The sequence below is a fragment of the Engystomops pustulosus genome, chromosome 10 (assembly GCF_040894005.1).
Source record: "Engystomops pustulosus chromosome 10, aEngPut4.maternal, whole genome shotgun sequence".
Lineage (NCBI taxonomy): Eukaryota > Metazoa > Chordata > Amphibia > Anura > Leptodactylidae > Engystomops > Engystomops pustulosus.
In genome coordinates, this window is record NC_092420.1 from 37,867,822 (window position 1) to 37,893,592 (window position 25,771).

The window sequence follows — 25,771 nt, forward strand, 5'->3', positions numbered from 1 at the left end:
TGCTCCGTGTTATACCACAGTTTTCAGCGGACCTGAGGACAACAATATCTGTGACAGAAGGGGGTATAATTCAGATTGCCATTGGAGCTTCCCTTGACAATCCGATGAACAGGAAGAATTGTGGGGCCAAGAGCAGGAGCTTAATGGCTCCAATGATAATCTGACCATATCCACACCTTTTCTTCCTGCAGTCTCAGGTAGACCCAGATGCTTCATGTACTGGGCTACCTGGGCCTGCAGGAAGATCTCTCAAGTCCTGTCTGGTGAATTCTGTGCTCAGGCAACTGCCTGAGTGCCTACTGAGAGGGCTCAGAGTGCCACCCGTGCCATAGGTTCGCCACCACTGCTCTATGGTAATATAATATACTTGGGCATCCCATAACCCTTTGGTGTATTGGTAAGTAAATAACATTTTGGATGAAACTTTTGTTTTTAATTTTGTTATCCTGAATATATTTAAGAATTTTGTCTTCATGAGAATATCCCTTTAAAGGTTTCCTGTATGTATCCCCAATGTACTCAATCAAATGCCCTCTGCATCCAAGGAAAGGAGCAAAGAAGGTTTTCTTGTTCTTTTTACCACTTCCATCAGGGTCAAAAACCTCTGTGTGCCATCTAGTGTTTATCGTTTTTTGACAAAGCCTACATGGATAATTTAGGTATCAAGTCAACTAAACTATTTCCCAATATTTTGGCATATATTTTTAACTAATATTTAATAATAAAAATTAGATGACACGTCAGGACTCTTGTTAAATATGGTGTGATTAAGTCTTAGTATATTTTATACATTTCATTGGACAGTCCGTCTAGACCTGGGGATTTTTTTAGGTTTTTTAGTGTTTTAATTGCTTACCTAACTTCTGACTCTGCTATACGTTGTGATGTATCTATTTGGAGTAGATTTACAGAGGATATGAATTGTTTAATGAAGGTTGCAGAGTGCTCTTTTTGCTGTTTTGTAATAGTTGAGTGTTGGATTCTCTAAGTGTCATACATTGTTTTTTTTGGGGTTTTTTTGGCGGTTTGGGGCTTACTGTTATTGTTGGGAGTGTAACTTTGCACAGTACCTGCATGTTTGCTGCTGGCAGAGCTGGCCACCGATGTTGGGCTGTAGTTAGCAGGAGGTGTGCTGCATGTGGAGGAAGAGGTCCCTGTGGAGCGAGGTATGCTCACTGAAGCTGATGGTGAGGATGCTCCTGCACTCCCCAAGTCCTCCGGGATACATTGGAGTGCGCTACACTTTGTTCCAGCACCATCCTGAGAGCTCCCAGGGTGCACTTTTGGTCAGGGTGTGGGCAGTATTCACCTGTTTGTGCAGGTTTGTGGCTGTTTAGGTCTGGAGCACAGAGTACACATGTCTGCACTAATGGATTGCTGGCTCCCCTCAACCAACATTAAAATATTTTAATGAAAATATGGAGGAGCTAATTGCATTCTTATTTAATGATGGGCTGGGGAGCTCACATTTTTCAATAATCGGGGGCCAGTCAGAGAGAGAGAGAGAAAGAGAGAGACGACTGTAGCCGAGGGGTCGTAAAATGCCCAGGTCTGCTTTGGAGTGATGAGAAATGTATATTTACTGTGGTAATTGCTGGTTTTTTTAGGGGTGATAAATTTGTGTAGCCTATGAAGTTGAATGTTTTGACATTGTAGCCCTCATTGTTATGACATGTGTAACCGTGAAAAATAGTAAGTCTTTCCCCCTTTTATGTCTAGGCTTCTTGAAAGCCAAACATAGATGGAGCAGCCTCCTGTCGTTCTTAGTCTCTGTGTGTTTACAGAGGCACAGCAGCAATGTCACAACCAAAGCATGCTCCTGCTGCAAACTCTGCCTGCAGCTTGTGTAAAAGCCCAGACAATGCATTTAGTGGCTTCTTTTCAGCTATTTTAATAAAAATAATAAGGCAGGCTGTTGCTGTATTTTTTCATTAAACAAGAGCATAAAAGGTAGATTATTGTTTTTCTTAACTTTAAGGGACGGTTAAATAAGCATAAGGATGCTTATTTAATAGGTTTTCATCATTCCATCCATTACAGCTTATCTTTAAAAATAAAAGAAAATTGAAGATTTAACTAATAATAACTAAAATAAATGGTAAATAAATGTTTGTTGTTGTAAAAGAAACCTAAAAAATACAATGTTTTAAAGAGGACCTGTCACCTGTAAAAACGGCACTAGGAGTGCTAGTGCTACAACAGACGCAGCAGTGTTACACTGCTAGCATTATCGGACACCTTAGATAACGCTAGCAGACACTCCCGTGCTGTACAATATGAACGCCATGTATTTATGAGGGGGCTAGGGGCAATGACTGCTGCATCAAACCTGGCAGTCACCGCTGGCCTATAGAGTGGGAGGGGAGGTCCTGGGGAGAAGCAGCGTCTCGGACCCCCCCCCCCCCCTTATGAATACACCGGACCACTTTAAACACTGCATTGTTTGCTAGCGTTATCAGGGGTTTCCGATAACGCTAGCAGTGTAACAATGCTGCATCTATTGTTGCTGCTTAATTTAGTAAGTCCTCTTTAAATACCAGGCAATTTGTTACAGTTTTTCAGTAAGGCACCCTGCACATATACATCTATTGCACCAGTTCATGGTGCGGTGAGCACACAGTCTGTCACTAGACCATGAGCCGGATGGCTGCTTCACAAAATAAAGTGTGTCTCCTATATTCTACAGTTTTTACAGTACAGCCGTTCAACCTTCCTCTTGGCTGCACGGGCTATGGCCTGGGAGAGCATATTTTTGTGTATAATGTGCCTAAGCATCAGTAAATTCATCAATTTTATCTATTTTATAATTAACAATTTCCAACATAAAATTCTACAGTGATGCTCTGGAATGAATATTTACTTGAAAAAAAACCCCCAAAATGTGTAAATTATTTAAGACTGGGCTATATTTTAGTGGGTTTATACATTTAGTATTACATTAATATGTGTTGTTTCTGACTAAAACCTCTTACTAAACTGTACATGTAAAAAATATTAAATCCATACCTAAATTAGATCCACTCTGATTTTCATTCGATGAAATTAATGGTTCATGGAGCTTTGTGTTCTGGGTCTCCAACAGAGGTTCTTGTGGACACTCTTGCATACTACTGCATACTGGAAGACAACTGGCTGCTGGGCAAGAGTCATTATGCTGCAGAATGTTAAGTACAAGTATGTAAATATTGTAGCACATACTGTCCATATTCAAAATATGATTGAGAACAACTTATTAATTATGTAAGCAACACATATATTTCATTGCTCCTTACAATGATAACAATAAGAACAACAATGATTTGAATATACTTACTGTTGAATAAAGCTTCCAGGCTGGTGTCATCTTAGGAATCGCTCCTTCAACTATTGGATTTGATCCATTTAAGCCTCTCTTTAAAGACCCTTCTCTTGACTGGCCCGCTTTTGCAGGATATATTTCCATCCCTTTTTGTATTCTTTCATTGGTGTCATTAATGATTGCAGTGATTTTTCTTTCTAGCTGACCCACAAATCTCTGATTTTTGTCCATATTAAACTCTGCCTTTTGCTTTCTTATCTCTTTAGACATGTCCAATCCATATCCCATCTCATTTTTATCTACCCCCTGTTCCAATGTTCCACTTGCCTTTTCCATGTTTAAATCAAACTTTCTGGTTTTATTCAAATAATGTTTCACAGGTCTGCAAATCATATAAAAACAGGAATAAGATAATTAAATCTTTTTGGTAAAAACCACAAAAAATGGGACAAGGAAATTGTGTAGTTTGTTCCTTACCAAAGAACAAAAAAAAACATCTGGAATTGGGAGGTTAATGCTGCTGCTCACCTGCAGGAATCGGTGGTAGACTCTAAGAGGCACATTTACATAGAAAGTTGGAAACTTCACTAAAAGTGCTCTTTCCGTGTATAATGCTGGGTGCAACACATTCACACGTTAAGAACGTGCGCTATCAAATCATGAATCAGTTGCCTGCCTGCACTGGCCCGACAGAGTTCACAAACTTTTTTGTGGTGCCCCTTTAACAGAGCGTGCTCCACTATTTGCATGTTAAATACAGCACTCGGTCCGACTCGGCACAGGAACGCCTCCTAATTTGTGTCTCATGGAGGCTAGTGGAGCTGCATCACAAAAGGGTTGCACACGGCACAATAGTGCTGCAGACACTTCTTAAATACATGTGCAAGCCATTTTTGTGGCGCAAAGCCCTTAGTAAATGTGCCCCTAAAAGTCTCTACAGGCTTGAGTTGCAGCAAGTGGATGTGATTTGTTTAGATCTCATCCACTGTGCTTTTATTGTAGATTTCAGGTTATTTTGAAAAAAAGTGATTCTTAAATAAATATTGTTATTAGAGATGAGCGAACACTAAAATGCTCGGGTACTCGTTATTCGAGACGAACTTTTCCCGATGCTCGAGTGCTCGTCTCGAATAACGAACCCCATTGAAGTCAATGGGAGACTCGAGCATTTTTCAAGGGGACCAAGGCTCTGCACAGGGAAGCTTGGCCAAACACCTGGGAACCTCAGAAAAGGATGGAAACACCACGGAAATGGACAGGAAACAGCAGGGGCAGCATGCATGGATGCCTCTGAGGCTGCATAATCGCACCATTATGCCAAAATTATGGGCAACAGCATGGCCATGACAGAGTGACAGAATGAAGCTAGATAGCATCTAAAACATCCAATAATTGACCCTGACACTATAGGGGACTTCATGCAGAGGCAGCGGCAGCAGCGGCAGGCTAGAGAGTGGCATGGCGACATACCCTAAATGGACTCAGGCTTCAAACCAATGGGTGGCAGAGAGGAACCAAAGGAGGTGAGCAAGAAGCGCTCAAATAATATCGGTACATGATAAAAGTTTGCCAGTATATTTTGTGGATTACACAGCAGGGTGGCGACAAAGTTAACATGGAAGCCATGAAAACAACCCAAAATTCTGCCTGACACAGCTCGTTTGATAAGGGGACCATGTATGGAGGCAGTGAACTAGTAGTAGATTAAAGGTGCTGCAGTTAAAACTATGTTAGTTGGATCTTGGCATGGAGCTGGCGCTCCGCTGCCAGGCGAGCTTTCGCCAATCCAAGCCCCTGTCTCTAGGCTACTCCCCAAACAGCACTTCTAAGAACCTTTTGTATAAGATCAAGTGTAGTAGCGTTCTTATAAGTTTAGGATATGCCGGGTGAGGGGAATGTAAACAGATGCGCAAGAAGCGCTGAAATAATATCCCTAAATGGTAAAAGTTTGCAAGTATATTTTGGGGATTACACAGCAGGGTGGCGACAAAGTTAACAACTTTGATGTGGAATGCCCTGTAATAGCTCTTGGGCGGTGTGCCTTTTATCGCCTAGGCTCAGCAGTTTCAGCACCGCCTGCTGTCGCTTAGCGACGGCACTGCTGCTGTGCCTAGAGCTACCGACTGATGGCGCCATGCCCACGGATGGTAATTCGGAGGAGGAGGAGGTGGAGGAGGGGTGGGAGGAGGTATAGTAGGCCTTTGAGACCTGGACCGAGGTAGGCCCCGCAATTCTCTGCGTCGGCAGTATATGACCAGCCCCAGGGTCAGACTCGGTCCCAGCCTGCACCAAGTTAAGTGTAGTAGCGTTCTTATAAGTTTGGGATATGGCGGGTGAGGGGAATGTAAACAGATGCGCAAGAAGCGCATGATGCGCATGGAGCTGGCGTTCCGCTGCCAGGCGAGCTTTCGCCAATCCAAGCCCCTGTCTCTAGGCTACTCCCCAAACAGCACTTCTAAGAACCTTTTGTATAAGATCAAGTGTAGTAGCGTTCTTATAAGTTTAGGATATGCCGGGTGAGGGGAATGTAAACAGATGCGCAAGAAGCGCTGAAATAATATCCCTAAATGGTAAAAGTTTGCCAGTATATTTTGGGGATTACACAGCAGGGTGGCGACAAAGTTAACAACTTTGATGTGGAATCCATGAAAACAACCCAAATTTCTGCCTGACACACCTCGTTTGATAAAGGGACGATGTATGGAGGCAGCTATATGGACGACTTTTGGAGGTAGCAATGGAGACAACGTGTGGAGGCTGCTATGGAGACAATTTAATTTGGATAGTGCCTGTATGTGGCAGTCCCAAACATTTTTCAAACCAGAGGAGCAGGTAGGTGGCCCTCCAGTAAAATGGGATAGATTGAGTGCCTGTATGTGGCAGTCCCAAAAATGTTTCAAACCAGAGGAGCAGGTAGGTGGCCCTGCAGTAAAATGGAATAGATTGAGTGCCTGTATGTGGCAGTCCCAAAAATTGTTCAAACCAGAGGAGCAGGTAGGTGGCCCTGCAGTAAAATGGAATAGATTGAGTGCCTGTATGTGGCAGTCCCAAAAATTGTTCAAACCAGAGGAGCAGGTAGGTGGCCCTGCAGTAAAATGGAATAGATTGAGTGCCTGTATGTGGCAGTCCCAAAAATTGTTCAAACCAGAGGAGCAGGTAGGTGGCCCTGCAGTAAAATGGAATAGATTGAGTGCCTGTATGTGGCAGTCCCAAAAATTGTTCAAACCAGAGGAGCAGGTAGGTGGCCCTCCAGTAAAATGGAATAGATTGAGTGCCTGTATGTGGCAGTCCCAAAAATTGTTCAAACCAGAGGAGCAGGTAGGTGGCCCTGCAGTAAAATGGAATAGATTGAGTGCCTGTATGTGGCAGTCCCAAAAATTGTTCAAACCAGAGGAGCAGGTAGGTGGCCCTGCAGTAAAATGGAATAGATTGAGTGCCTGTATGTGGCAGTCCCAAAAATTGTTCAAACCAGAGGAGCAGGTAGGTGGCCCTGCAGTAAAATGGAATAGATTGAGTGCCTGTATGTGGCAGTCCCAAAAATTGTTCAAACCAGAGGAGCAGGTAGGTGGCCCTGCAGTAAAATGGAATAGATTGAGTGCCTGTATGTGGCAGTCCCAAAAATTGTTCAAACCAGAGGAGCAGGTAGGTGGCCCTGCAGTAAAATGGAATAGATTGAGTGCCTGTATGTGGCAGTCCCAAAAATGTTTCAAACCAGAGGAGCAGGTAGGTGGCCCTCCAGTAAAATGGAATAGATTGAGTGCCTGTATGTGGCAGTCCCAAAAATTGTTCAAACCAGAGGAGCAGGTAGGTGGCCCTGCAGTAAAATGGAATAGATTGAGTGCCTGTATGTGGCAGTCCCAAAAATTGTTCAAACCAGAGGAGCAGGTAGGTGGCCCTCCAGTAAAATGGAATAGATTGAGTGCCTGTATGTGGCAGTCCCAAAAATTGTTCAAACCAGAGGAGCAGGTAGGTGGCCCTGCAGTAAAATGGAATAGATTGAGTGCCTGTATGTGGCAGTCCCAAAAATTTTTTAAAACAGAGGACCAGGTAGGTGGCCCTCCAGAAAAATGGAATAGATTGAGTGCCTGTATGTGGCACTCACAAAAATTGTTTCAAACAGAGGACCGGGTAGGTGGCCCTCCAGAAAAATTAAATGCATGAAGTACTATAGCAAGAGCCAGTGGGCCCTGTCAAAAAATAGCCATTTTCCTCTGCTTTACTGTACAAAGAGGAGGAGAAGGAGGAAAATGAGGAGGAGGAGGAGGAGTGGATCAATTATTCAGGTTGAGCTTCCTTCACCTGGTGGAGATTGGAAATTCTGAGAAATCCAGCCTTTATTCATTTTAATAAGCGTCAGCCTGTCAGCGCTGTCAGTCGACAGGCGTGTACGCTTATCGGTGATGATGCCACCAGCTGCACTGAAAACCCGCTCGGACAAGACGCTAGCGGCAGGGCAGGCAAGAACCTCCAAGGCGTACAGCGCCAGTTCGTGCCACATGTCCAGCTTTGAAACCCAGTAGTTGTAGGGAGCTGTGTGATCATTTAGGACGATGGTATGGTCAGCTACGTACTCCCTCACCATCTTTCTGTAAAGATCAGCCCTACTCTGCCGAGACTGGGGACAGGTGACAGTGTCTTGCTGGGGTGACATAAAGCTGGCAAAAGCCTTGTAAAGCGTACCCTTGCCAGTGCTGGACAAGCTGCCTGCTCGCCTACTCTCCCTCGCTACTTGTCCCGCAGAACTACGCACTCTGCCGCTAGCGCTGTCAGAAGGGAAATACTGTTTCAGCTTGTGCACCAGGGCCTGCTGGTATTCATGCATTCTCACACTCCTTTCCTCTCCAGGGATGAGAGTGGGAAGATTTTGCTTGTACCGTGGGTCCAGGAGAGTGAACACCCAGTAATCGGTGCTGGAATAAATTCTTTGAACGCGAGGGTCACGGGATAGGCAGCCTAGCATGAAATCTGCCATATGCGCCAGAGTACCAACGCGTAAGAATTCACTCCCCTCACTCGCCTGACTGTCCATTTCCTCCTCCTCCTCCAACTCCTCCAACTCCTCTTCTTCTGCCCATACACGCTGAACAGTGAAGGACTCAACAATGGTCCCCTCTTGTGTCTCGCCAACATTCTCCTCCTCTTCCTCCTCATCCTCCTCCACCTCCACCTCCTCCGATATGCGCTGAGAAACAGACCTCAGGGTGCTTTGGCTATCAACAAGGGAATATTCTTCCCCCGTCTCTTGTGACGAGCGCAAAGCTTCCGACTTCATGCTGACCAGAGAGTTTTTCAACAGGCCAAGCAGCGGGATGGTGAGGCTGATGATGGCGGCATCGCCACTGACCATCTGTGTTGACTCCTCAAAGTTACTCAGCACCTGACAGATATCAGACATCCACGTCCACTCCTCATTGTAGACTTGAGGAAGCTGACTGACCTGACTACCAGTTCTGGTGGAAGTTGACATCTGGCAGTCTACAATCGCTCTGCGCTGCTGGTAAACTCTGGATAACATGGTCAGTGTTGAATTCCACCTCGTGGGCACGTCGCACAACAGTCGGTGAGCGGGCAGTTGGAGGCGGCGCTGCGCTGCCCTGAGAGTGGCAGCATCTGGGCTGGACTTCCTGAAATGCGCACAGATGCGGCGCACCTTCGTGAGCAAATCAGACAGATTGGGGTATGTCTTGAGGAAACGCTGCACTATCAGATTTAACACATGGGCCAGGCATGGCACATGTGTCAGTCTGCCGAGTTGCAGAGCCGCCACCAGGTTACGGCCGTTGTCACACACAACCATTCCCGGCTTGAGGTTCAGCGGTGCCAGCCACAGATCAGTCTGCGCCGTGATGCCCTGTAATAGCTCTTGGGCGGTGTGCCTTTTGTCGCCTAGGCTCAGCAGTTTGAGCACCGCCTGCTGTCGCTTAGCGACGGCACTGCTGCTGTGCCTAGAGCTACCGACTGATGGCGCCGTGCCCACGGATGGTAGTTCGGAGGAGGAGGTGGAGGAGGGGTGGGAGGAGGAGGAGGCATAGTAGGCCTGAAACACCTGGACCGAGGTAGGCCCCGCAATCCTCGGCGTCGGCAGTATATGAGCAGCCCCAGGGTCAGACTCGGTCCCAGCCTCCACCAAGTTAACCCAATGTGCCGTCAGCGATATATAGTGGCCCTGCCCGGCAGCACTCGTCCACGTGTCCGTGGTCAGGTGGACCTTGTCAGAAACGGCGTTGGTCAGGGCACGGATGATGTTGTCTGACACGTGCTGGTGCAGGGCTGGGACGGCACATCGGGAAAAGTAGTGGCGGCTGGGGACCGAATACCGAGGGGCGGCCGCCGCCATGAGGTTGCGAAAGGCCTCGGTCTCTACTAGCCTATAGGCAGCATCTCCAGGCTAAGCAATCTGGAGATGTGCACATTAAGGGCTTGGGCGTGCGGGTGGGTTGCACTATATTTGCGTTTCCGCTCCAGCGTCTGGGGTATGGAGAGCTGAACGCTGGTGGATGCTGTGGAGGATCGTGGAGGCGACGATGGGGTTTTTGTGCCAGGGTCCTGGGCAGGGGGCTGACTAGCAGCTGACACAGGGGAAGGAGCAGTGGTGTGCACGGCCGGAGGTGAACGGGCTTGTTGCCACTGAGTGGGGTGCTTAGCATTCATATGCCTGCGCATACTGGTGGTAGTTAAGCTAGTAGTGGTGGAACCCCTGCTGAGCCTGGTTTGGCAAATGTTGCACACCACAGTCCGTCGGTCATCCGGTGTTTCCTTAAAGAACCTCCACACTTCTGAAGATCTAGCCCTCGCCGCAAGAGCCCTCACCACGGGAGCTTCACTAGTTGACAGTGGCGCTGATGCACCAGCTCTGGCCCTGCCTCTCCGTCTGGCCCCACCACTGCCTCTTCCAACCTGTTCAGGTCGAGGACTCTCCTCCGTCTCAGAAGCACTGTGTTCACCCGGCCTCTCAACCCAGCTTGGGTCTGTCACCTCATCATCCTCCGATCCCTCAGTCTGCTCCCCCCTCGGACTTCCTGCCCTGACAACAACTTCCCCACTGTCTGACAACCGTGTCTCCTCATCGTCGGACACCTCTTTACACACTTCCACTACGTCAAGAAGGTCATCATCACCCACAGACTGTGACTGGTGGAAAACCTGGGCATCGGAAAATTGCTCAGCAGCAACCGGACAAGTGGTTTGTGACTGTGGGAAGGGTCCAGAAAACAGTTCCTCAGAGTATGCCGGTTCAAATGCCAAATTTTCCTGGGAGGGGGCAGACTGGGGGGGAGGAGGCTGAGGTGCAGGAGCTGGAGGAGTGGCGATTTCGGTGACATGGGTGGACTGCGTGGAAGACTGACTGGTGGTGGACAAATTGCTCGAAGCATTGTCAGCAATCCACGACATCACCTGTTCGCACTGTTCTGGCCTCAACAGTGCTCTACCACGAGTCCCAGTAACTTCAGACATGAACCTAGGGAGTGTAGCTCTGCGGCGTTCCCCTGCTCCCTCATCAGCAGGTGGTGTCTCACCCCGCCCAGGACCACGGCCTCTGACCCCTGCAGTAGTTGGACGCCCACGTCCCCGCCCTCGTCCTCTACCCCTAGCCCTCGGGTTAAACATTTTTAAAATGAGAGTTATAACTTTATTTTTTTTTTTACTTTTTTTTGGTTTTTTTTGTGTTTTTTTTTTTTTTTTGTGTTTTTTGTTTTTTTTTGAGTTTTTAAAACCAAACAATGCTATCCTATTGCTATGGCTATTTTCTAGCCAAGTATCAAAGGAAGCACAGTACTATGCCAGATGAGATGACACTGAGTTATTGCCTAATAGAAATCCAACCCCTACTGAATTTTGCCACTTCGGCCTTTGCTATGGATATGTGCGCCACTAAGCGCAGAACACAGCGGTCGCAAGTCCCACTACAAATTGCTCAGAATTGGCAAGTACATGCACTGCAGAAACTACAGCCACCAGCAGATCAACCAGAAATCAAATATATAGAACGCTACTGTAGGCTTCAAGATCAAGAAGCTGTTTGTATTCTCCTATGGCTATTTTCTAGCCAAGTATCAAAGGAAGCACAGTACTATGCCGGATGAGATGACACTGAGTTATTGCCTAATAGAAATCCAACCCCTACTGAATTTTGCCACTTCGGCCTTTGCTATGGATATGTGCGCCACTAAGCGCAGAACACAGCGGTCGCAAGTCCCACTACAAATTGCTCAGAATTGGCAAGTACATGCACTGCAGAAACTACAGCCACCAGCAGATCAACCAGAAATCAAATATATAGAACGCTACTGTAGGCTTCAAGATCAAGAAGCTGTTTGTATTCTCCTATGGCTATTTTCTAGCCAAGTATCAAAGGAAGCACAGTACTATGCCGGATGAGATGACACTGAGTTATTGCCTAATAGAAATCCAACCCCTACTGAATTTTGCCACTTCAGCCTTTGCTATGGATATGTGCGCCACTAAGCGCAGAACACAGCGGTCGCAAGTCTCACTACAAATTGCTCAGAATTGGCAAGTACATGCACTGCAGAAACTACAGCCACCAGCAGATCAACCAGAAATCAAATATATAGAACGCTACTGTAGGCTTCAAGATCAAGAAGCTGTTTGTATTCTCCTATGGCTATTTTCTAGCCAAGTATCAAAGGAAGCACAGTACTATGCCGGATGAGATGACACTGAGTTATTGCCTAATAGAAATCCAACCCCTACTGAATTTTGCCACTTCAGCCTTTGCTATGGATATGTGCGCCACTAAGCGCAGAACACAGCGGTCGCAAGTCTCACTACAAATTGCTCAGAATTGGCAAGTACATGCACTGCAGAAACTACAGCCACCAGCAGATCAACCAGAAATCAAATATATAGAACGCTACTGTAGGCTTCAAGAAGCTGTTTGTATTCTCCTATGGCTATTTTCTAGCCAAGTATCAAAGGAAGCACAGTACTATGCCAGATGAGATGACACTGAGTTATTGCCTAATAGAAATCCAACCCCTACTGAATTTTGCCACTTCAGCCTTTGCTATGGATATGTGCGCCACTAAGCGCAGAACACAGCGGTCGCAAGTCTCACTACAAATTGCTCAGAATTGGCAAGTACATGCACTGCAGAAACTACAGCCACCAGCAGATCAACCAGAAATCAAATATATAGAACGCTACTGTAGGCTTCAAGAAGCTGTTTGTTTTCTCCTATGGCTATTTTCTAGCCAAGTATCAAAGGAAGCACAGTACTATGCCAGATGAGATGACACTGAGTTATTGCCTAATAGAAATCCAACCCCTACTGAATTTTGCCACTTCAGCCTTTGCTATGGATATGTGCGCCACTAAGCGCAGAACACAGCGGTCGCAAGTCTCACTACAAATTGCTCAGAATTGGCAAGTACATGCACTGCAGAAACTACAGCCACCAGCAGATCAACCAGAAATCAAATATATAGAACGCTACTGTAGGCTTCAAGAAGCTGTTTGTATTCTCCTATGGCTATTTTCTAGCCAAGTATCAAAGGAAGCACAGTACTATGCCAGATGAGATGACACTGAGTTATTGCCTAATAGAAATCCAACCCCTACTGAATTTTGCCACTTCAGCCTTTGCTATGGATATGTGCGCCACTAAGCGCAGAACACAGCGGTCGCAAGTCTCACTACAAATTGCTCAGAATTGGCAAGTACATGCACTGCAGAAACTACAGCCACCAGCAGATCAACCAGAAATCAAATATATAGAACGCTACTGTAGGCTTCAAGAAGCTGTTTGTATTCTCCTATGGCTATTTTCTAGCCAAGTATCAAAGGAAGCACAGTACTATGCCAGATGAGATGACACTGAGTTATTGCCTAATAGAAATCCAACCCCTACTGAATTTTCCCACTTCGGTCTTTGCTATGGATATGTGTGCCACTAAGAGCTAAACACAACGGTAGCAAGTCCCCCTGCTAATTCCTCACAAAATGGTAAAATATGCAAATTAAAATAAAAAAAGTAGAACGTTATTGTAGCCCTAAGAAGGGCTGTTGGGTTCTTTGAGAATCACTCCTGCCTAACAGTAAGCTAATAGAACACCCTAACGCTTTCCCTGAGCAGCAGCAGCTCTCTCCCTAGCGGCATCCAGAGACAGAATGATCCGAGCAGCGCGGCCAGCGGCTAGTCTATCCCAGGGTCACCTGATCTGGCCAGCCAACCACTGCTATCGACGTGTAAGGGTACCACGTCATGCTGGGTGGAGTGCAGAGTCTCCTGGCTTGTGATTGGCTCTGTTTCTGGCCGCCAAAAAGCAAAACGGCGGGAGCTGCCATTTTCTCGAGCGGGCAAAGTATTCGTCCGAGCAACGAGCAGTTACGAGTACCCTAATGCTCGACCGAGCATCAAGCTCGGACGAGCATGTTCGCTCATCTCTAATTGTTATCAAATGGCCTTTAGAACCAATAGATTATCTGCAGAAAATGCAAAATGGCTGCAATAAATTACATTAAGGTGGATTTTTTTCTGCAATGTGTATAGGACACTGCTATTTTATTGCACTGTAGATAAAAATGTGTAATGTACATACATAGGTGAATAGTTGTACAAACAAAAATACAAATAGCCTTTTGTACATGAAACTTTTTTTAAAATTTTAAAAATGAAATGCATTTGTGTTAAATCATACAACTCATTTAACATACCATAATAACATTTGGAAAGTATAGCTAAGGAAATACCTCCAATCAGGTGTTGAAAACCTTAGATCATCATTAATCTCAGGTTTGCGAATATGCAGCTCCTCTTCCATCCTATTAGTTTTTATGCTAGAATGTTGAAGTTCATTCTTTAACTGCAAAATAATACATTTTTTAGTTTCCTACACAAATCCAAATACAAATGTACAATTAAATAAACAAATATTCATTTATATACAATAGTAGGCCTTAGTATACATTGTTTTAGGCTTTTTGCTATTTGAAGATGATACTAAGATTGTACAACACAGAGCTGGTGCAAACACTTTAAAAAATGTGTTCTGCAACAACTAGTACTTGGGGGTTCTGTAGCAGCTGGCGCATGTATTTTGAGGTTCAGCAGTGGCTGGCACGTGTATTGGGAGGTTCCACAGCGGATGGTGTGTATATTGGGGAGGTTCTTCAGCATCTAGTGCTTGTACTGGGAGGTTCTACAGCGCCTGGCACAAGTATTGGGAGGTTCTGCGCCGGCTGGCATGTGTATTGGGAGGTTCTGCAGCAGCTGGCGCATGTATTGGTGGATTCTGCAGCAGCTGGCTTGTGTATTGGGAGGTTCTGCAGCAGCTGGTTTGTGTATTGGGAGGTTCTGCAGCAGCTGGCGTGTGTATTGGGAGATTCTGTTGTAGTTGACGCATGCATTGGGGGGTCCTGCTGTTCATGTTCCTGCTTATCAATGACTTTGGTTAATTTAAGCAACAAGTCCAGAGATTAAACATGTACCCTGCTTTCTTGCAGCTACTGGCTCTTCAGACAAGCAGTGTAAGGGTTAAACCTGCGGACCTGTTGCTGCAGCCAACATTAATCACTGATAGAGAGACGTTGTCCATGCACAGATACTCGGCAGGAGTGGCCATAACGCCCTCCTTGTAGGGTTTTCACAACAATCAACGGTTTCCATTATCTTCCTTCATTGTGGAGAATAACAGAGACCATCAGTGAATAGAAGCCTCTCCCTGTCCGCCATAACTTGTACCGTTACTTATGCAACACCCCTGCCAATGCATAGGCTTGTTGCGAATAGCGCCCTCTCCTAGTCAGGATCTATCTGGTGAGCTTGCGAAACTCATTCAGAAGCTATTGCTGAGTAAACTTAGTAATTGCAGCTTGAAGCCACTGCCTGGTAAGGAAAGAGTCAGAGGCGTCGGTAGGTCAAAAGATCCGGGGCTCGTGCCCCAGATCTTTTGGCCGGAGCCCTGGATCTCCCCGGGGTCAGCAGGACATCTGGCTGCCCGGGAGATTCCTTCCCTCTCTCATAACGATCTGTGTCATCAGGATACAGATCGTGATGAGAACGAGTGCAGGCGCTGCTTTCCCCTTCAAGGACCTAGCCTCTGGGAGTTTCCCCAGAGGCTGAAGGACCTGTGATGATGTCATGATCACATGTCTTTCCCGGGGAAAGCAGTGCACATCACACAGAGCTGCTTCAGTGAGGTGAGGGGGGATACATGACAGGGACTAGGGAAAAAGGAGAACATGGGGGGCTGTGTGGGCACATTACTGGGGGCTGTGTGGGCACATTACTGGGGGCTGTGTGGGCACATTACTTGGGGCTGTGTGGGCACATTACTGGGGGGGCTGTGTGGGCACATTACTTAATGGGGGGGGGGCTGTGTGGGCACATTACTTAATGGGGGGGGGCTGTGTGGGCACATTACTTAATGGGGGGGGGGGCTGTGTGGGCACATTACTTAATGGGGGGGGGGGCTGTGTGGGCACATTACTTAATGGGGGGGGCTGTGTGGGCACATTACTTAATGGGGGGGGCTGTGTGGGCACATTACTTAATGGGGGGGGGCTGTGTGGGCACATTACTTACTGGGGGGGGCTGTGTGGGCACATTACTTACTGGGGGGGGCTGTGTGGGCACATTACTTACTGGGGGGGGGCTGTGTGGGCACATTACTTACTGGGGGGGCTGTGTGGGCACAAATGTGATGGGTAACGAGCACCTGGTTTTGTATAAATGCAAGACAAACATGTGAGCATAGCCTTACAGTATTTGGGGGAGATTGTTAGGGGCAGTAGCAGGATAACGCTGTCGGGGAACTAAGATATAGGGGCAATGAGGAACATAAGACGTGGTGATGCCTAATGGAGATGATGGAGGACGTATCATCTACGGGCACAGAATGTAACACGTAGAGATTTCTCCTGTGTTGTCTGTAGCTGTATATAACATCAGTAAAGTTATTACTGGCACAACCACATGTGAGGGGGTTATGTACAGAAGGGGGCATTACGGAAAGTGCGATACACATACATTTGGGCCCATGCCCCGGATCTTTTAACACTCTAGCAACGCCCCTGGCAAGAGTTCATAGTATCATAGTATATAAGGCTGGAAGGAGACACAAGTCCATCAAGTCCAACCTTTAAGAATTAAATAAATGTTTTATCCCCATAACCCGTGATATTTTTTCTCTGCAGAAAGTCATCCAGGCCTCTCTTGAACATGTACATAGTCCGCCATAACAACCTCCTGCGGCAGAGAGTTCCATAGTCTCACTGCTCTTATAGTAAAGAACCTTTGTCTATGGTGATGGTAGAATCGCCTCTCCTCTAGGCGTAGAGGATGCCCCCTTGTCCTGGTCACAGGCCTAGGTATAAAAAGATCTTTGGAGAGATCCTTGTACTGTCCGTTCAGGCATTTGTACATTGTAATGAGGTCTCCCCTCAGCCGTCTTTTTTCTAAACTGAATAATCCCAAATTTTTTAATCTGTCAGTGTATTCTAGTTCCCCCATTCCCCTAATAATCCTGGTTGCTCTCCTCTGCACCCGTTCCAGCTCTACTATATCCTAGTTAACAGGTGAAATGTTAATAACCAATAATATTCTTTCTAAAGCAAGCTGGAAGCTGGTTGGAGGGTGCTGCCACCTGACCAGGGAATTATAAGAATCATTGGTGGGAAGGAGCACATGGTCAGAGTGAGAGACTCCATCTTGGAGCACATGTGAGTTGGCTAGTTCTAGCCTGTGTAGCTTATTTTTTAGTGCATGTTGGAGCTGTGTGCATTCTCCCTTACGTTTTGTAGCTTATTTACGTATGGCATTTAAAATGAACTGCTAATTATCCAACCAGCAGTTGCCAGTCGGTTGAGTAGTGTGGAAGAGAAATGAGTTAAGATTGGTTTCTATTTGTGAGCGGATGTTTGGGTCTACTGTAGTAATAAGGCTTTGTTTAGCCGCCAATGGTATCGGGGAGATATCTGGGCTCTGAATTTAAACACAGTGAGGACTGAGTCGTGATCTGACTAGGACGAGGGTATATGCCTAGAATAAAGCATGGATGTTGGCAAAGAAGTGTCAGTAATGACATAGTTAATTCTAGAGTAGGTGCGGTGCACTAGAGAAAAATATGTATAAGGCTACATTCACACGAACGTATGGAGGACGTATATATACGGCCGACGTATATATGTCCCCCATACACGGCAATGAGCTCACGCCACCAACGGGAGCTGTACCATGCAGGCACGTGCAGCACCGTACCGTTCTGTAGCCGGGAAAAAAATAGGACCTCTTTCACCGTAATGCAGCGCCGCGGCCAAATATCAATATGGAGAGGGGCTCATCCCCTCCTCCTCTCCCCGGCGCTGATGTATGTGGTATACATCATCTGAATGTAGTCTAACCCTGTATGTTTCTGTGACACTCTCTCCATGTATCGGCTAGGTTATGTGTCTTGAGTAATTGCATAAATACACGTCTATACAGACACATTGGGGCAGATTTAGCAAGCTGTCTGAAAGTCAGAATATTTCTAGTTGCCAATGGCAACCAATCACAGCGCAGCTTTCATTTTACCGGTGCTCATGAATATTTTAAAGGGGAGCTGTGATTGGTTGCCATGGGCAACTAGAAATATTCTGACTTTCAGGCAACTTGAAAAATCTGCCCCATGATGTCTGACCTGCTCACAGCCAAGCTGTCAATAGAAGGGTTGACTTAACTGAAAGATCTCCACACCATATTATAAAGCGAAAAACCGCTTTAATGGTGGGGAGTTTAGGGTTTGGGGGTGCGTAGTATTTTACTATGCAGATGTTTTGATTGCTCCATTCCTGAGAGTTTTAGGAATAAGGGTCAGAATAAGAGTCCTGCAGTTGAAATGGGAAGGAATGTTTGAGAAGGATAGCCACCCCCTTGTAAGTAATTGGGGCTTGAGGTGGTAGAAAAATGAGTCTCTTGGAGTCAAATAACATCAGGGTAGGGTTTGGAGTACTCAATCATGGCTCTGCAGCGTTTGGGATAATACTCTATACATGTTAAAAATACCAAAAGAGCATACAAACTACACCTTATTGAGTTAGATATTGGTTCAATCTTGTAGCGACTAATAGGCTGTCCTGTGTGCAATTCAACCTTAGGAAAAATGGGAAGCTAAGGAGAAGGATAAAAAAACAACCAGGGAAACAATAACATACAGATAAGTAGTCTGGGCAAAGAGGTTTAACTCCTTAAGGACGCAGCCATTTTGCCGCTTAAGGCCCGGTCCCATTTTTTGTATTCTGACTTGCATCGCTTTAATAAGTAACAGAGTTCAAAAGTTATAACCATATAAAGCGATTCTCAGATTTTGTTTTTTTTCCCCACATGTTGTACTTCATTTTAGTGGTAAATTTTGGATGATAAGTTTTGCGTTTATTTAAAAAAAAAAAAGAAAAAATTATGATTTTTTTTAAATTTTCTATTTTTGAAATTCGAAATCATCGCGTTTTTGTGCAGATAGATTTAACACCTAAATAAATTGCTGAATAACATTTCCCATATGTCTACTTTACATTTTCATAATTTTTGAAATGTCTGGATAATTTATTTTGATGTCACGCTTACAAATAAATTGCCGATTTTCCGTATTTTCAGAATTTACTATTTTGGGGATGAATACTGTTTTCAATGAAATTTTACATATTTAGCATTGAAACCACCCTATATAACCAACCCATTTTCAAATCTACACCCCCTCAAGCTATCAGAAACGGCTTTTAGGAAGATTTTTACCCCTTGAGATCTTCATAGTAATTGAATCAAAATGGAGGTGAAATTTAGATTTGGTCAAATTTTGTCGGTTATATGTTTAAAAGATAAATAGAGAAAACCCACACACAACTTGTTCTGCAATTTCTTCCGATTACAGAGACCCCTTACATGTGGCTGTTACTTGTTTTATGGGCGCACAGCGAGGCGCAGAAGGGACCTGCTGCTGCCAGGATTTTAGTTTCCTCATTGGCCCCTTTTGTAGGCTATAAAATTTTACTGGGGCCATGTGACGGCATTTTTTTTTTTTGCAGGATGAGATGCTTTTTCCAGTGTTACCATTTTGGGGTTGGTATCCCCTATTGTTGAAAATTTAGGAACTTTTTTTTTTGAGGGCAGGAGTAGAAAAAAGCATAAATTCTCTACTGGATTTTTAATTTTAATATTTTTTAATATTTGGTGTTCACCGTATAGCCTAATAATCATGTTATCTTTATTCTATGGGTCGATACGATTACGGGGATTCCAGACCTGAATATTTTTTCTTATTCTTTACTAAATTTGCCAAATAAAACCCTAATGTGGGGGAAACGCTATCATTTTTGCTTCGCCGTCTTCCAAATGCCAGAACATTTTTACTTTTTTGTCTATAGAGCTGGTTTATGGCTTGTTTTTTGTGGGACATGTTGTACTTTGCAACAGTACCATTCTGGAGTACATATGTTTTGTTGATCATTTTTTATTGCATTTTTTTGTGGGATTCAATAGGTAAAAATCTTAATTTTTGTCAGGTTTTTAAAGTTTTTTTTTTACGTCGTTCATCATACGGGTTCAATAATGATATAATTTTATTCTACGGGTTGTTACGGAAGCGGTGTTACTTTATATGTGGAGTTTGTGTTATGATTTAGACTTTTTTGAATTATATGTCTCTTTATATGTTTTGGGGCTTATGGGCATTTTTATTGATTTATAAACTTATTTTTTATTGAATAACATTTTTCTTTTACTTTGTTCTACCATAGGACATGAACAAGCAATCATCTGATTGCTTGTTCATGATTACACTCTGCAATACTGATGTATTGCAGGGTATTAGCAGTTTCAGCCTATGCACATGTATAGGCTGACACTGTGCCTTTAAGATGACGTCCCCTAGGACCCCAGAGATGCCCCAAAGGCATGTTAAATGCCGCAGTCGCGCTGACCACGGCATTTAACGGGTTAAACACCCACGACCTGGGGATGTCAGCAGTAGATTACCGCTGACATTCCACGACCCCTGATGCCGGCTCAGCTCCTGTGCGAAGCCGAACTGGCATAGTCTCCGAGCTGTAGCTCTACTGCACTGAGCGCTATTCGCAGGACCCAGCGCAGTACAGCTACAGCCCGGAGCGCTAAGGGGTTAATTGTGATAACACAAATAAAATGCCCTCTCGCTGAAGATACCACTGAGATCAACATTATTTTTACAGCTATTAACACAGTAGACAGGATGTAACCTCTTGCAAAGCTTCCATCTACTGTGTTCCGTTATTCACCTCCAGAAAAAAGATAATGGAACCTCCTACGTAAAACTGAGGAAACGTGGTTGGAGGGTGTATGTAAGTGCATTGTCTTGCGACACAATTTGAACGTTAAATCCTGCGCTCAGTCCGAATCAGTCGGATCGTCCGATGGCCCACCCCCGACACAATCCCCTGCTAAATACCTGTCGCAGCCGTGCAATCCCCGAAAACGCCGGAAAATCTGATGAAAGTGCGGCCGCGGACCCTTAGTAAATAAGCCCTATAGTCGCCATCATCAAATCTTATCTTTCGATTTGAAAACAGGATGACACCACAGCAAACAGATATGTAAATATGGCTCTGAATGCTTTTTCATTAAATGAAAAACAAACTTCCACTTGGTTAAATCGAAATTGCAACTTTTAATGTGGACATAATTTATGTGGTCTCTGCAAATTTATTCAAAAGGGTTCTTTCTTCATCAGTTTCTATTAATAAGATTCACCGTATAAAACAACATATCAACTGTGAAAGCACCCACATCATATATTTAGTTAGTTGGCTGCTGTGGAGCCACTGCTACTACATTGGCTACTGAGCTGTCTATCTCACTCTACTTATTTCTGGTCCTCTATCTATGTAGCATGATTGGTACTTGTGCAGTTTTGATGTAGTAGGCTTGTTTCTGGTAACATCTGGTAATTTATTGATGTATATAATCTTTGTCCTTACCATACCATATTTATGTGGTAAACTTGATTCTGGTGCTGTATCTATGTAGCAAACACGGTTCATATTACGGTAACATATCTGTGTCTTGGCTCTGATGTGATATTAATATGGTAATCTTGGTTCTGGATCTGCATCTATGTAGTTATTTTGGTGCCGGTCTTGTATCTGTATAATAAACATGGTTCTGGTAATGTACATAGATACATACTACATAGAAATGTAGTAATCCTGGTTCTGGTAATGTTTCTATGTAGTAAGCTTGGTTATTCTTGGTTACTCCCTGTATTTACGTAGAAAGATTGGTTATGGTTCTCTCCCCATTTAATATGGTTTATTTCTGCATAACGAGTTGTGTTATATGCACTAAACCTCAGATTAACCCCTTAATGCCCTTAATATTCCAAGGCCATGTACTGGGAAGGCAGGAAAAAAATTCCAAATCCAGTGAAAATGGTGAAAAAAAATGCATTTGCACAGTATTCTTGTGGGCTTGGATTTTACCGCTTTCACTGTCCACCCTAAATGACATGTCTTCTTCATTCTTTGGGTTGGTGCTATCATGTGTGCATCAATTTGTATAAGTTTCATAATAATTTTTGCGACGTTTTCAGTGCTACCATTTTTAGGACTATATGGCCTTTTGATCAATTTTTACTGAATATTTAATATTTTTGTAAGTGGCAAATAAGTACCATTTTCAACTTACCGATGATGTCATGCGGGGGGGGGGGAGGGGGTTGGCGTTCTAATCCATGATGGATTAAAATGCTAGACCATTGGGAGGACACAAGTTCTTTACAGCCCCGGGCCAGAGTTGCTATTAAAGTACTACAGGGAGAGAATGGCCCTCCTTCCCTTTTATGCCATGGTGTGTGGCACCACATATTTGTGTACTCAGGAGAAATTGGGTATCAAACTTTGTGAAGCATTTTGGTATTTTATCTACTTAGAATGTGTACATTATTTCAATTTTTTTTACTATTATTTAGGACTCTCGAAGTGATTTGAAATCTGAGCAGGTCCCTCAAAAGCACGATTTTGTTTTTTTTTGTGAAAAACAACACACCTAAAGTTCTAATCCTCATAACACCCTAAAAAAATTAGAGGATGCATAAAAAACATAACATAAAGCAGACATTTGGTAAATGTTAGTTATCAAGTGTTTTTGCTATTATGACCATTTGTAGAGAAATGTTGAATTTTGGAAGTTTTAAAAAATGTTCTCCAAATATCCATTTTTTTCATAAATAACTGCTAAACATACCACCAAAATGTTTTAACTAATGTGAAGTACAAGGTGTCTCAAGAAAACAATTTCAAAATCACTTGGATATGTTAAAGTGTTCCAAAGTTATAACCACTTAGAGTGACACATTTCAGTTTTGAAAGAATTGGCCCATGACGGGTTAAAGAATCACATAATAAAATGGCCATGCCTTCTCAGGACTTAATTTCAGGTCCTTCAGGGAAAAGCAGTGTATTTGATGAACACTTTTCATTGCATTTATGACAAGAAATGCAACAAAAGCGCAATGAAACCGGTGGGGGGGAGGGGTAGCATTGCCCCAAAATGCTTCCTCCTATTATCCAACAGGAGGCGCAGCCCAAGGTGATCTTCTCATATCGCCTAATGTATGGTGCCTACCCTGTTTATTCCATACCACTGGATTTGACAAACTATGTATAATATTCAAAATAATTCATTGTGCAGATTCATATGTGGTTGTATTTGTGAGTTGTCCTCTCTCTTCTTGCTAGCAAATTTTGTGGTCCTTCCCTGTATTGTTAGTATACGTTATAAATGATCACTGGCCCAGGGCTGTAAAGCACTTGTGTTCTCCCAATGGTCTAGCGTTTATAATATGAGGTTTAGTGCATAAAACAGCAATATAACACAACATGTAATTGAACATATTAATTGGGGACAGAACCATAACCAATCTTACTACATTAATCAGGGCCGGATTAAGGGTGGTGGGGGCCCTTGGGCGCAAACTGGTGGGGGCCCTTCCAACAATGTTTTTGGAGGTATATATCCTGCCAGCCACGTGTAGTATGTAGCCTGCCAGCCCCCTGTAGTATGTAGCCTGCCAGCCCCCTGTAGTATGTAGCCTGCCAGCCCCCTGTAGTATGTAGCCTGCCAGCCCCCTGTAGTATAAAGCCACCAGCCCCCTGTAGTATACAGCCACCAGCCCTTTTTAAACTTTAGCTTCCAGTCTCTGTAGAAAATGGCGATCTCGGCGATCTCCCCCAGCGAAGGCAGCTGTGTCTCACTAACACAGCTGTCACCTTAGACCCCTATGTGTGTTGCGGGTGGCCACGGGCCGCTGCGCATTGCACACAGACAGTCAGCGACTCAGCTGAGCTGAGTTGTTGACTGTCAGGAACTGGTGGGGGCCCCTTAAAAAGTGAAAGTGGTGGGGGCCCTGGGGCTAGAGCCCCATGAGCCCCTCCTTTAATCCGGCCCTGACATTAATATAGAGAGTAACCAATAATGACCAAGTTTATTACATAAAAACATTACCAGAACCCAGATTACTACATAGAAACATTACCAGAACCATGATTACTATACAGATACAGGACCATCAACAAAATGACAACATAGATGCAGGTTCAGAAACAGGATTACTATATAATTATCTTAGAAGAGCCAAGTTAACTACATAGATATGTTACCAGAATTGAGTTTACTACATAGATACAGCACCAGAATCAAGTTTACCATGTAGATATGGTACAAGAGCAAAGCTTATAAACATCAATAAGTTCCCAGAGCCAAAGTTACTAAATAGATATGTTATTAGAACCAAACCTACTACATCAAAACTGCACAAGTACCAATCTTGTTACAAAGGGCTTATTCACATGGCCGTTTGCTGCCACATGTATGTCCCCATAGGCGGCAATAGCGGCACGGCAGGGATACGGTGCCACACATGTGTGGCAACGAACCGGGCCGCACACCGCAAAAAGATAGTCTGCTCTATCTTTCGGCGTGTGTGCGGCCGTGAGCCGCTGTTTTTATGGAGGGAGGAGGGTCCTCCTCCTCCTCCTCCTCTGCAGCACACGTGTGTATGTACCCTCAGTGTGAATCTGGTGACAGATGATGCCTTTTATTTGAGTACTTCTTTTCTTCTTCTACTTTGTTGCCATGGCAGCCTCTACCAGCTACAATCATCTCTGTAGATTCAGCAACAAAAGCAATGTAGCACCTTCTTAACACAAACTTGGTACTGTTTTGTGCTCCCATAGAGATCACTATTATGCAGTAGCCAATATAGTAGCAGTCCCCTCAGAATATAGTCCCAGTGCCCCTACAGCAGCCAGCTAACTAAATATATGATGTGGGCGCTTTCACAGTTGATATGTTGTTTTTTATAGGGTGAATCTTATTCATGGAAACTGATGAAAAGAAAGAACCTTTTCAATAAATATACCGAAAGCACATAAATTATGTCCACATGTGAAGTTCATGTTCATATGGCCACGTACAAATACACATATCTTATAACATAATTTGCACACATGAGCATGTCCCATAGGCAATGAACATTCCCCATCACCCTAGACAACAAGCATTTTCCCCACTTGGCAACAAGAATTTTTCAACCTAGGCAGCGAGAATATCCTCTAGGCAACAAGCATCCCCCCCCCCCTTAGGCAATGAGCATGTTCCCACTGAGATAACAGTACCTGGCCATCTTTTTACCATCAGTTATTAGTTTGCACCAGGCTCTTCCCTTTTGGTAGCAACAGGTTAACATTGCGCTAGAAGAGCCCCACAATAGTGGGCTATCCCACCACAGTGATGGCAGGCTGCTGCTGCTTTTTTGTATCTGGCTGGTTGTTGAAACGGAGTCAAGGAACACTGGAACGGAGCATGGAAGGGAAGTGACGACAGACACCAGCCTAGCAGACAAGTAACATGATGCATGAGATATACGAATACCCCTGAGGAAGCCACAAATTAGCGGCGATACGCATGAGGCAGCACACCTCTTTGGCTACATGGACCCTGCTGATATGAAAACATATTTGCTTATACTTTTTCTTTAATGCTGGGAATGATTTCATTGTGGTGGCATATTTATCTGCACTTTTGCAAATAGTCCATGTTTACATTGGCCTTATTTTAAGGCAGCTGAGATTAGGTTTTCCACTGACTTATGGCATCTAGTGGAGGAGAATATCACACATTTGGTGTGGCAGTTTTTAGGTGTGTTTTAATGTATATCAATAAATATAAGATTTACCATCATCATGATTAGCAGTGGTTTAGAACACCAGCGTTGTTGTGTTTTGTGAAACTTTAGAATCTTTCTTGTTCACGCATCAAGGATAGGGACGTACTAGTGGGATATATATATTATAATATTTATAGTGCAAGAAAGTTTATTAGAGTATAATGTTTTTGTCGAAAGAACCCCATTAATTTTGATTTAAAAGTATTTAAATACAGAAGCAACAGCGTTTTTGTGATTTCTGCTGCATTTGGACTTTTTTCCAGCTTCCACATACATT

At 44.3% G+C, this 25,771-nt stretch overlaps 1 protein-coding gene across 1 annotated transcript in view; it reads right to left on the reverse strand.

Moving 5' to 3' along the window:
• Positions 1-25,771, reverse strand: part of PDE4DIP (phosphodiesterase 4D interacting protein) — a 175,693-nt gene that overhangs the window by 19,684 nt on the left and 130,238 nt on the right. Inside the window, exons 23-25 of the mRNA XM_072129165.1 lie at positions 14,012-14,124; positions 3,314-3,680; positions 3,007-3,154 (exon numbers count right to left, since the gene is read on the reverse strand). Coding sequence (XP_071985266.1) covers positions 3,007-3,154; positions 3,314-3,680; positions 14,012-14,124 — 628 coding nt within the window. The remainder of the gene's footprint in view (positions 1-3,006; positions 3,155-3,313; positions 3,681-14,011; positions 14,125-25,771) is intronic.